The sequence below is a fragment of the Corvus brachyrhynchos genome, unplaced genomic scaffold (genome assembly GCF_000691975.1).
Source record: "Corvus brachyrhynchos isolate BGI_N302 unplaced genomic scaffold, ASM69197v1 scaffold467, whole genome shotgun sequence".
NCBI lineage: Eukaryota > Metazoa > Chordata > Aves > Passeriformes > Corvidae > Corvus > Corvus brachyrhynchos.
In genome coordinates this window covers 2,050,277-2,063,165 of record NW_008239309.1, presented here as the reverse complement: position 1 = coordinate 2,063,165, position 12,889 = coordinate 2,050,277, and the positions used below count along the sequence as shown (strand labels likewise).

Below are 12,889 nucleotides of genomic sequence, written 5' to 3'. Positions count from 1 at the left end.
AAATCCCGGATGGCATATGAGGTGTATCCAAATGGAGAACCAGCCCCCCCCGGATGTCTGGGCAGGTAGGGCGAGCAGGCCTCGAAGCAACAGCAGGGCAGGGCGGCCACGGCCCGGCTCCCAGCGGGGCAGGGAAGGCGGGCTTGGGATCCCGGGGTTTCTCTGGCAGAAGGAAAAAGCAGCCAACGAAACAGCCTCCCTCTCCGTCCAAATGCCGGGACCGACTGTCCACACACCCAGGTGAAACAAAAGAGTAGCCAGATGCACCCCACCCCAATGGCTAGCTCTTTTGTTTTTCTGAAGTACCCAGCAATTTGTCCCCCTAGCAACACATATGGGGAAAATTCCTTTAACAGGAAAAAAACCTAGGAGAACTCTTAAAACCCCAGCAAGGGGCCATCCAGTTCATCAGGACTAAAATCACCTAGTCTGTGTCCCAACTCATCGGAGAGTCAGGTAGAGGAGGCTGCCCAGGACCATGTCTAGTTGGTTTTGATTATCTCAAAAGGTTGAGATGCCATAACTTCTCTGGGCAAACTGTTCAAGTGGTTGACTGCTCCCATAGTGAAAAAAACCCCAAAAAACCCAACAAAAAACCCAAGACCAAAAACCTTGAGTGTTCAGATGACATTTCATGTGATTCAGTTTGTGCCCATTGCCTTTTATTCTGTCACTGAGCCTGAGTCCATATACTTCTTCCTTTCTCATCAAGTATTTCTAAAAATCAGTAAGATCCTTCTCTTCTCCAAACTAAGTACTCCCAGCTCTCTCTGTGTCTCATCATACGACAAATGTTCCAGTCCCTTTTTCTTTGTGGCCCTTTGCTGGAGGTACTCTGCAATGTCCATGTCTGTTTTGTGCTTGGGAAGCTCAGACCTGGCCCTAAGCACTCCAGATGTATCTTAACTCCACCAGTGCTGAGCAGAGGGGAAGGATCACCTTCCTTCACCTGCTGCTACTGTTTTTCCCGATGCAACCCAGGATGTCATTTGCTGTCTTTGCAGGTGAGTTGCTGATGAGTTGACAACTTTTTGTTCGGCATGTGACCCCCAGATCCTTCTCTGCAGAGCTGTTTTCCAGCCCACTGGCCCTAGCATGTGTTGGTGCCTGGGTTTGTTCATCCACAAGGGCAGCACTTCCCTTTTTTGAACTTCATGAGGTTCCTGTTGGGCTGTTAGTCCAGCCTTTCCAGGTTCCTCTGAATGGCAGCACATTCGCTTGGATTGCCAGCTGCTCCTTCCAGTGTTGTATCATCTACAAAACTGCTGAAGATGTGCCCCACCCCATGATCCAGATGATGCCAGTATTGGCTCCCATATTGACCCCTGGGTGACACTGCTGGTAACTGGCCACCAGATAGACTTTGGAGCAGTGATCACAGCAGCTGGCTGCATAGCTGCTTTTCAAATCCACCTCACTGTCCTCTTACCTAAATTGTGTTTTATCAGGCTATGAAAATGTTTTTGGAGATGGTGTCAAAAGCCTTACTAAAGGCGAGGCAAACAATATTCACTGCTCTCCTGTCATCCACCAAACGAGTCATCTCATTACAGAAGGTCATCAAGTTGGTTAAGCACTATTTGCCTTTCATAAATCCTTCCTGATCCTAATCACCTTCTTGTCCTTGGCTTTGGCAAGGATTTTGTCATAGCTTTGGCAAGGGTTTCCAGCATTGGCTACTCCATCACCTCCCCAGGAACTAAGGTGAGGCTGGCCAGCCTGTAACTACCCAGATCCTCCTTGTCTTGAAGACAGGAGTGATACTTGCTCTCTTACCTCAGGGACCACTCCCAGTCACCCACAATCTTCCAAAGGCAATAGAGGGTCGCTTGCAATGGCATTGAGTCAGCTTCTTCACCTCTGTGCATGCCATCCTAAGTCATTCCATGGATTTGTGTATGTCCTGTTTTCTCAAGTGGTCCCTGACCTTTTCTTGCTCCATCCAAGGTAAGTCTTCCTCACTCCATATTTTAACTCTAGTCTCAAAGGCCTATGATTCCTGAGGCTGCTTTTACCAGTAAAGATGGAGGCAGAGAAAACATTGACCACCTCAGGCTTTTCTATGCCCTCTTTTAACTCGTGTAGCTGTAGAAACTTTTCCCATTACCCTTCACATTTCTCACCTGTCCTAGTTTTGTCCAGGACAGAGTTACTTTTGCATTTGCTGGGATGGGGGTGTGGGAAGGGCATGGAGACTGAAGCCATATGGATGTGCACAGGTGATTTATTCTATATGACTCATGACATCGCTGTGGAACACAGCTTTGGATGGAAGAAACGGCAGAGTGGGAGCACAGACATTTTTGTTCTCTCTTTACCTGTGGGAGCATAGCACTGGACAGAGTGGTGCAGTTGGTGTGGTCTGGGCGGAGAGGTGCAGATGGTCTGGCTGGGGGGCTTGTCCATGATTGTTTTCCGTTGTCTCAGGCGTGGGATAAAAAGCCCCACACTGGCTGTGGTAATGTCCACCCTTCTCTCCTTTGTCTTGGGAAAAGCTGTGTGGCCACCAGGGCTGCGGTAACATCTGCCATTTTTCTCTTTTTTCTCAGGAAATGCTGCATGTCACTGGCCATGGTAAAAATGGGCGGTTGGACTTCCATAAGCATTTTTTGCATGTAATCTCTATCTTTTATACATTGTTATTATTACTATTGTTGCTGTTACTGTTTGTTTTCCTTATCTCATTACTGTTTTTCCAGTAAATTGTTGTCTCAACCCATAATCTCTGCCTTTTTTGTCCCTTTCTCACTGGAGAGGATGGGGGAAAAGGAAGTGGCTGCTAGGAGCTTAATTTCCAGCTGGTCTTAAACCACAACATCACCTCATTCAACTCCAGGTGGGCTTTGGCTTTCCTCATCTCATCCCTGCATGATTGGACAGTGCTCTGTATTCCTCCTAATTGCACTGTCCCCGCTTCCACTTATCATACATTTCCTGTTTATATCCGAATTTAGTCAGGAGCTCTCTGGCTATCCATGCAGGCCTTTTGCTGCCTTTGTTTGATTTCTGCATGTCAGTTGAACCATTCCTGAGCTTGAAGGAGGTGATCTGTGAGAATCAAACAGATGTCCTGGACTCATCTTTTCTCCAGGGCCAGACTCTTCCAAGCAACTCTAAAGATGTTAAAAGTCTTCTCTGCAAGCTGTGGTTCCACTCTTTGTTGTTCTCCCTCCTCTCAAATTTCTGAATTCACCACTTCATGATCACTGCAGCAAAAACCTTCTCATGCCCATGCATTTCTTCTGGTGTTGTGAGTGCCAAGATTGGCTCTTCAGTCAGCAGTGTCAGGAAGTTGTTTGTCAATGCACTGAAAGAATCTGTTCTGCTCTGAAGCTTTAGTTTGACTGGTTCATATCCTTTAGCCCAAAGAAAATTTATTTTAATGCAAAATTTCCAGCTGCTACTCTTGGCAAAGATAATTTAATGCTATTAAGTATGATCAAAAGCAAAGTGTTTAAAACCTTTTGCTGCTTTAAGATTGACAATTTTGAGCTTGTTGTCCATGCCATTTTCCATTCATAATAAAATTGTTCATTAGCTGAAAAGACAAACTTAAAACCAGATTTTATCAAAATATTAGGTATTAACTTTAATGTTCTCCTTATCTCAACAACTTTTTTGTATCGAATACTTTATTGCATACTGCAGGTTGAAGATGCATTTATCTTCAGTTTCACATTTCTGGATCCATTATGACTTCACCCCATCTGCAAAGGGCTGGAGCTAAAAAGGGGCACTGCAGGACTCTCGTGGAATTGGGAGAAAGGAAGAGAGGTTTAGGTCTTCCTGATTGTTCATAAATTATGTGGAAATGCTGAATGCATTTGCTATAGTGAACTGCTCCAAGAGCAAACTTTAGTGGTGCTCCTGCAATATTTGCTCTCTGTATGACCCAGAACTGTAGTCCCAGCCATTTCCCACTCATTTGGTCTTGCTTTAATATCACCTAGCGGAAAAGTTAGACATCCATAGGAAAAAAAAATAATCTAAGCATGCACAGGACAAGCATTTTGCTGTGGGATATCTCTTGGTTAATCAGCCTCATCTGCCGTGATTGATGCCTGCATTGATACTTGAGCAATGCCAGCTGTCTTCAGAATCTGGAACTCTGGAGTAAAGATGCAAGAGGTTTTGGGGGATGGGTATGGTAATGCTAAGAGGTAAGACCATAACAAGGTCACTCAAGTAGATCCTCTCTTCGACTGTTTTGGAAATAATGTGTTGTTCCTCTGACTTACTGTTCTGTGTGCTGTGCTGCTTCTCAGTCACTTTGAAAAATATTTATATCTTCTGTCTCTTTCAGGCCCTCATTTTTCTCTCTCTGGGTACTTTACTACATTTCTCATCCTCAACTTGTCTTGAAAGGGTTTTTCTTCCTCTGTAGTTTTTCCACCCGATTTCATTCTTTTCCTTTCTACTTACAGCCATTGAAGAACTGTATGTTCTTCCCATAAAGGATGAAATTCTTTGAAAGGCAAAACTGATGCAACTGTCAGTTTCCTGGCCTTAGCCATGGCTACCATCATGGCTTGCATGTACAGTCATTATGCTTGACTTGTAGTCTTACAGTATGTGAGCATCTGGAAAGTGTGCTAGCTTTTCTGTCTTGCTGGTCTGTGACAAAACCGGGAACAGGTCAGCCAGAGAGATGATACATGCCCCATCCCTGGAAAAATTCAAGGTCAGGGTGGACAGTGCTCTGACCAACCTGATCTCATTGAAGATGTACCTGCTCACTGGGGCTTGGACTGAATGATCTCTAAAGGCCCCTCTAATTCAAACCTTCCAACCCAAAAAGAAAAATTCCATCTAAAGTAAATGTTACGAGTTCAAATCTGAGTGAACCTCATGAAATTTTTCTTGTAATCTGGAATTATAGATGACAGTGGCCTGAATGCAAATTTGCCTCAGTGATTTTGTAGGAGGAAGTATACATGCAGCTGAAGAAGGAAGAGTCCAAGCCTGTATTTTTTCTGGTGTTGTGTAATTATGAGGCCACTTGTGTCAGAAACAAGGTACAGGGTCCCTTTTTCAGTTCCCACAGTCTTGAGCAAGCTGTGACAAAAGCAATTGCTCTTAGAGTTGGCTCAGAGGAGTCAGAGATTATTTTTCCTCCTGCAATTGCTATCTCCCTCTGAGGAGCTGTAAGTATAACCAGAGCTCTCTCTTTGGCAGCTAGGTGGTGTATTTTATTGTGCCCTTATCCTGAATCATGGGCACCTCAAATCATATAAGCAAATACAAGGCATTTGTTTTAAATACAAAATTTATTCATGAATTCACTAGTAAAATAGCAGTTATTTTTACCCCACATAAAACAAATAACTGGAAAGGCATACAATACAAAAATAATCAGTTGCAACAAATACTCTGCAAATTCCAAACAAAATCTGAGCTAATAGGTTTCCCAAATCAGTTAAAGTTTCAAAACCATAAATGACAGCTTTCATCTGAAACTCCTTATGAAGCACAAGACAAGACTGATAACACCATGATGCTTCATTTATCTTGCAGCATAAGAAACTCCTGTTGCCAGAGATGGTGACTTCTGCAAGACACAGCCTGAGCATTTCCATCTCTGCAGAGATTTATTCTAATCTGCAATATTGAGCACTTTTACATATCCCCTCTAACTCCACTCTAAGTTGCAAATTATCAGTATTTTTCCTGTGCAATTTCACAGGAAATAGTAGCGAGTGTACTATTACAGATAGTATCAATAGTAGTGTACTATTAGGATCATTGACACAGCTCTTCTTCCCCTCTTCTTCAAGTTTTCCATGCTTCACAGATGCAGGATTTTACTGGCTGCCTGTCTCTCATGTTTTGACAGGTGTTGCTCTTCCTGAGGTCTTCTAGAAGTCTGTATCCTGTTGGCAACTGATTTCTTGTGTGGATAGATGAGAATTTAACCCCACTCTGGGGTTTGGGTCTTGGTCAGCTGTTTGCTGCTGCTACACAGAGAATGTGTATGGTGGTGGCTGTTCCTGCTCATTTGTTTCACTGACAAACTCTGCACTACTTTCACTATATGGAGGCGGAGGGATATTGATGAATTCTTGCTGTTTTAGTGTGGAGGCAACTGACAGTGGAGACACAAGTTTTTCATGATCTATGCTGTCTTCATAAGAGGGAGGAGAGAAGTCAGGCCTAAAATAAGCAAACCAAAAAGAAACACATCATGGTAAAGTGTGATTTGTCTCACAGAGCTTGGTTAGATGCTTTTTCTGTTATGTTTCCAAAATTTAGATGAGGCTTTAACTGTAAACAGACACCTAAGTGTGTTCGGAGCAATGGATTATATGAATATAAAAAAGTAGGCACAAGTGGAATAATTTCCCTTGTCTTGGTACAAAATATTTTATTAAAACACGGCATTCTAAAAAGACAACCCTTCCCCACGAAAATTCCCAACCATGGCATACAAATACTCATGCTTGTGAGTATTTCAACAAGTGCCTGAGAAGAGTTTAATTTGGAAGAAGAATGAGATCATTGTTCAAAATTATTCATTATTACAATAACCATTGTTTTCCAGAGTTTTAAAATAAAATTGGTATGTCTGTGCTTATCTAACCAAAATTTGCTGAATGTTGTTTTTATAGTTCTTTTAGAGCACCCATTGTCAGTGTTTCTAGTGTGGTTTCCACAACAGTACAGGAAAAGTAATTTGTATCCAGCGACCCTGTTAAAGAGTTTTGCCAGGCCTAGTGCCAATCAGTTTAAGAAACTCTCTCTCTCAAAGCATCAGACTTTGTTAAGAAACAAAATCATAGGGTCACAGAATGTTTTGGGTTGGAAGGGACCTTAATGTTCATTTAGGTCTAGCTATGGGCACAGCCACCTTCCAGTAGACCAGGCTGTCCATCCGACCTGGCCTTGAACAATTCCAGGGATGGGGCAGCCACAGTTTCTCTGGGCAGACTGCTCCAGTGCCTCACTGCCCTCACAGTAAAGCATTTTTTCCTTAATATCTAATCTAAACATAACCTTTCTCTACTTGAAACCATTCCCCCTTGTCCTGTCACCACATGTCCCTTTTAAAGTCCCTCTCCATCTTTCCTGTAAGTTCCCTTCATGTACACAGGGTGCTGTGGTCTCACTGGAACTTTCTGTGAGCTGAATAACTCCAACTCTCTCAGCCTGTCATCATATGAGAGGTGTTTCATTCCCCTGATCATCATCATGGCCCTCCTCTGGATCCACTCTAGCAGGTCCATGCCCTTCCTGGGCCAAGGACCGCAGACCTGGACGTGGTGTTCCAGATGGGGACTCACAAAGACACAGCAGAGGAACAGAACCCTTTCCCTCAGCCTGTTGGTCACACTTCTTTGGATGCAGCCCAGGACACGTTTGGCTTTCTGGGATGCAAGTGTACATTGCTGGGTCACACTGAGCTACTCATCAACAAACCCACCCAAGTTCTTCTCCCCACGACTGCTCTCAAACCATTCTCTGCCCAGCCTGGGTTTGTACTTGGGTGTGTGCCAACACATGTGCAGGACCTTGCACTTGGCCTGGTTGAATTTCTTGAGATTTTCAAATAGGGGGGACAATTAGACAAGAAAATTTAAGCAGGAGCCATATAATGAATGAGCTGAGGCTCCTTGCATACTTCAGCTTTGATAACCTACATGAGCATCTACCCCACAGCAGCATCTTAAATTGTCTGCTGAGATGGAACTCAGGATGCTCCTGAGTGAGGTTGGTGTAACTCCACCTGCTGCCTCCATGCATGACTTTGGAAGCTTTGGAAACTCGGAATCTTTCTCTCTTTCATGCGGTATACGCTACCTTACGTATTGTTGCATGAATGGCTGTTTGCACATTGCTGCTTGCTCTAGCAAATAAAAATTCAGACTACAATTCTCTCCACAGAAAAATAATAAAATGGCTACATGATTTGCATCTTGTAAAAGTCTTGTATTGCTTCTTTCTTCTCACAGTATGTTTTAATAATAGCATCCCTCCCTCCCAATTCATCTGCAACACATACCTGTCTATGGTGCAGACATGTAGTTCTCTGTGGCTGGGATTTCGAATGAAGATGCCAAGAGCCCTGTATTTCAGGGCTTCATGGAAAGTGCTCCAGAAAATGCCAGTAACAAGGAGAAAGAGCCCCAAAGCTAACAGGCAATAAAACACTATCTTGTTTTTTCCGCATCTGCACATAGAGGAATCTGTGGACATGCAAAGTACTCCCAGGCAAAGAGTGGAGAAGCTGAGTAAGAGCATAAATAGACGAATCAAAGTAAAAAGACATTTTGGCATCTTTTGCAGAAGACACAGCACTTTGTTCCTGTCTGCGGTTTGTTTGCTGGCTCTCTCTGCTGTACTTCTCATCTTCATGTATGGGTACCTTATATACTACAGGACCAACTGGCCCTTAAACAATTAAGAAAAGCAGGCAGTTCTGACTTACTCATTAACTCTTTGAGAGACTTATAAACCCTTTTGAGATTAATTTGTAACCTTCTACCTACTTTAAGGAAGGAAGCAGAAACTTTCTGAACCATCCCTTTGCCGCTGTAATCTCCGGAGTGTAAACTTGGCCTGCTACATTCATGGCATGATTTGCAGTGGTTTATACACTTCGCTGCTTATGAATGAGACCTGGATTTGTTAAATTTGACTTTAAAAGAAAGACAACCAACAACCAAAAAAATGCTGTTCAGAAATCCCCATTAAAAGTTTGAAGGGAAAATACGCTTTGTATACATGCGGACATTGACATGGGAGGGGAATGGGCCTAGGTAAAAACTGCTGTTCTCTGAGAGGCCATGTCATCTCACCTTTTCTCTCTGACTTGCCAAGGTAAGGTAGCACTAAAGAATAGTACTGTCTGACAGGTATCAATCTAGGTTCAACAAAGGATTTACTTCTCTAAGCACTAGCTGTTGCCATCCAATACCTTGGTCCAGAGAACCTAGGAAGCTGACATGGAGCACTTGCATGACCTTTGCAGTACATAAAGTAGTCCAGCACCTCAGACTGGGACACAGGACAGCTCCCAGAAGAAGCAGCAGGAGGCTGTGAGCTCCCAGAAGAAGCAGCAGAAGGCAATACCTCTCTTAGTAAGCAGGTTTCCGAGATGTGAAGTTACCCCAAAGATAAGCTGGGCTCTGACTAGCCCTCACAGCTTTCTCTCCAGCTCCCTAACTTGGGTGGTTATTACTGGATGGGTATTACAGCAGGCAGCTCACACCTACCTATACTGCTTTGTAAGGTTCGAGCTGCAAAAACAGCAAAAAATTCAACTGCAAAAGCAACTGCTGAGCACAGCAAACAGATCACTTCCCTTAAAAGAGCTGCTCCACTGGAAAAGACATAAAGTGGAGCAGATTCCCACTAATGTAAGTTGCCACTTAGCATGTGTGCAGGTGCATGCTTCTCAGGGACGGGGTGGGTCAGGGAAAACTTATTTTAGGCACTGGCTTCACCAAATTCAGGTCTTTACAAGAAGTGGCCCAGTTGTGACAGAGGAAATCGGTAACTAGGAGGGTAAATTCATGTGTTGGGGTAGGAGTTCATGCAGGGAAGGTGCACATGGAGGCTGAGAACATGAGAGGCAGGTGAAGCACAGTGAAATGGTAGAGTCAGTGCTGCTGGATGCCCACTCAACAGCAACAGCTGCTCTTCCAGAAATGCAACTGTGAAAGTGTAGTGTGGCGGAAACACATTAAAATAAACAGTTTCGATAGGCAAGTAATTTACATCTGTCTTGCCAGCTATGAATTCCACCAGCTCATCTTCCTACTGCTGCAGGACTGTTTTCCAGGACATCTTTGCTTCATGCTCTGTTGTTTCAAATATTAATGAATCGTCTTCCTGCAATTAGTTTTCCCATAGGTTAACAGATCCAGCTGAGTTTACAATAATACTTTTTTTCTGTATAATTTCTACTTTCTGCATATCTGTTAAACATACTTTATTTTACAAAATACTTTTTATTACGTCTGGGTTTTTAGATGTTTCATATCTTAACTCGCCTAAATAGAGATACTGAGTTATTCATGACTGCTATTGAAAGTTCATTTAATTAATGTAATTCCCATCTTCTGTAGTGCTATTCCCTCTGCTACAAGATGGTATTTCTGAAACAATGATGTTGATAGGAATAGTTTTTACTTCTTGTTTTCTATACAGAACTGTACTCATTGACCTGTTTGGTCACTGAAATTTATAACTGGAACATTAGCATCATATCTGTGGTGATAGAGAATTAGTTAATTGTTACAGGAAAACCTGTAGAGAAAATTGTATTCTGTCAATGTGAAAAAAGATCTAAGAATTCAAATACACCCCCTTTTTATACTAGGAAAAGAGATAAAAAGAGATAGTCTGAAAAAACCCTTAACAAGGAAGTTAAAAAGTTTAAATAAATGTTACTACTCTCAGAAGAATCAAAGCCAGAGACTACGCTACACTTCACTTATGGGGAAGAACTGGATTGCATGATAAACTTTAGCCAAGGAAAAACTAATTTTCTATGCCAGCCAGTTCCCTGAAAACCATAAGAAATTAAAGGGAAGCAAGCGAGACCTGTCAGTGGCAGCTGCTGACTCCACAGGATGGTGAAAGCAGAACCCACCCATGGGGAGGGAGCAGGCCTGTGGAGAGGCTGCAAGGTGCTCTGGCCAGCTCAGCACTGCCTGGGAGCTGAGGACTGGGGGGGTCACAGACTATGAGGGGTTAGTCCTTGCGATGCTGTGGGAGAAGAAGGCATGTTTAGGAGCCCCTTTTATGGGGAAGATGTATATCTGCCTCTTGTTTTGCATTTGGAGATTTGCAGGGTTTTTTTGTAGGCTGCAGAAGTTCGGTGATTTCTCTGAGAGGTCAGTTTAATCTATTGCAACAGACTACGGATATATTATCCTTGAAAACAGCATTTGATTCTAAATTACTGCATCTCACTCAGCGGGTATATAATGGAAAAGGACAAAGAAAAGTGAGAATAACTCCATAACACTGTTTAATTATCAGGGTTCCATTATTTTTCTTACTTTCCATCACTTCATATTTTCTGTAATGTTGTTCTTGACCTTTTACAATTTCCCTAACATTTTGCAGCTTGATTATTTATTTTATTGGCAGTGAGTGTCTTGGACTGCATCAGACTGGAAGAGCTGATTTCCTATTTCTCTTAAAAAACAGGAAGAAAGTTGCTTCTAATGAGATCAGGTGGGAAAAGGGAATAGTTAACACAGTGTAAAGGTTAGTGAGCAGAATTGGCTGCTGACCAAGGTCAAAAGGTAGCAGTCCAGATGCAGAAAAAACACTTCTTAGGAAGTCTGATTGAAGATGAACTTAATGGATGTTCCACTGGATGATTTGACGATTGTGATTGTTTGGCAACTTGCATTTCACTTGGAAAGGTCACTGCTTATCCTGTATCCTGTTGAAACATGTAAGGTTTCAACGGACCAGTTTCTAGAATTATGCTACTCAAAAAGAAATTTACGATACCATATACATTTTTATGAGAGTTGTGAAACACAAACTTATTTTTTAACTGCTTAAAAAATGGAAATCTTGATAATCAGAAAATAAAAAAAATAACTTTTTCTTGCAAATATTTGGGTTGTGTTAGTGCCAGATGCATATCATATCACAGTACATCACAGAAGATAATGTCATATTAGAGGTCACATTTGCTACTAAAAAGTGATGTTTTACCAGAAATTTGAATATGAATATGTTTTGCTCTAGTCTGAAAGGAATTATTTTTAACAAAACTAAAACTCTGAATTTACACCAGTTTTGTTTTTCTCTTCTCTAACTTTCTAACATCCTTATCTGACATGATTTGTTGTAATAACTCACTCAAAGGGTTTTGTATGTTGTTGTCAATAATACAGAGCAGATTTGCCAATGGGTTTCTTTAGCAATTCCAGTATTCATTGAAAATATGCAATTGAGGTAATGAGAAATGATTTTAAGCTCTGCAGATGTAGTCTCTTCTCCGTATCATACCTGAATTAATTGCAGTGGTTTTGAGAACATAGAAAGTTTAAGAATGACTGAGAGTTGATGCAATATGAGCATCAAAATCATATTTCACAGACCAGTTCCCAATCTGAGAATTTGATGATGCCTATGCAAAACAAGATGCGTAAACACAACCAGGGCTACTCTCGGTTTTTGAAGATATTATGGTTTTAGGAGGTGTGGCTCCTATTTGAGAATGAATGATTGAATTTCATAAAGGAAAATAGGCATAATTCATTCTACAGCTACTTGAAAAGAGAAGGGATAAACTAATTTGATTGAAGAAAGTACACTGCAGGATTTTTTTGAGAAATTTCCCCAAATGGTTGAGAATAGTTTACTCTGGATACAGGTAACATAAACAAGCAATAAATATTTAAAATAAAGAGAATTTAGATTCTAAGTTTTAAAATCACCGAGAAAATGTTGAGGTTAACAGATGATATTTTAACAAATATTTAAACTTTATTTTTGGTGAACCAGATGTCCTTTTTTCCCAGGTATTCTTTCCAAATTTTATTGTTTTATTTATTTACTAAAAGAATGAAATACAGTAACTGTGATAACAATTGTGATAACTAACAATAGTTTAAAGTTTAATAGTTTAATGTTTTATTATTTTAAATAGTTTGAAGTGATGATGTAAACTGTCTAGTCAGAAAAAATTACACATAAATGGGACAGTTCCCTAATGAATGTGGAACTATCTTTGGTCTGTCAGACTATTGATATATCTATCAGAACTTGTATATTTTTGTAAAACTTTGACATGAACATAATGGATTATCAGCAGATCTGAGGCCTTCCCTTTTAATTTATATCTGGCAAAACCAGAATGCTAGCTGTGTAAAAAAAAAAAAAACCCAAAACCAAAAGAAGATACAGTAGCTATTGCTCTTCT

The 12,889-nt window shown here is 41.4% G+C and overlaps 1 protein-coding gene across 1 annotated transcript; it reads right to left on the bottom strand.

Moving 5' to 3' along the window:
* Window positions 1-108: 108 nt before the first annotated feature.
* Window positions 109-8,422, bottom strand: TMEM252 (transmembrane protein 252). The gene is made up of 2 exons (XM_017740724.1): window positions 7,997-8,422; window positions 109-6,150 (listed from the first exon to the last, which is right to left on the bottom strand). The coding sequence occupies exons 1-2, from the start codon at window positions 8,347-8,349 to the stop codon at window positions 5,955-5,957; spliced, it is 549 nt and encodes a 182-aa protein (XP_017596213.1). The 5' UTR covers window positions 8,350-8,422; the 3' UTR covers window positions 109-5,954.
* Window positions 8,423-12,889: the final 4,467 nt, after the last annotated feature.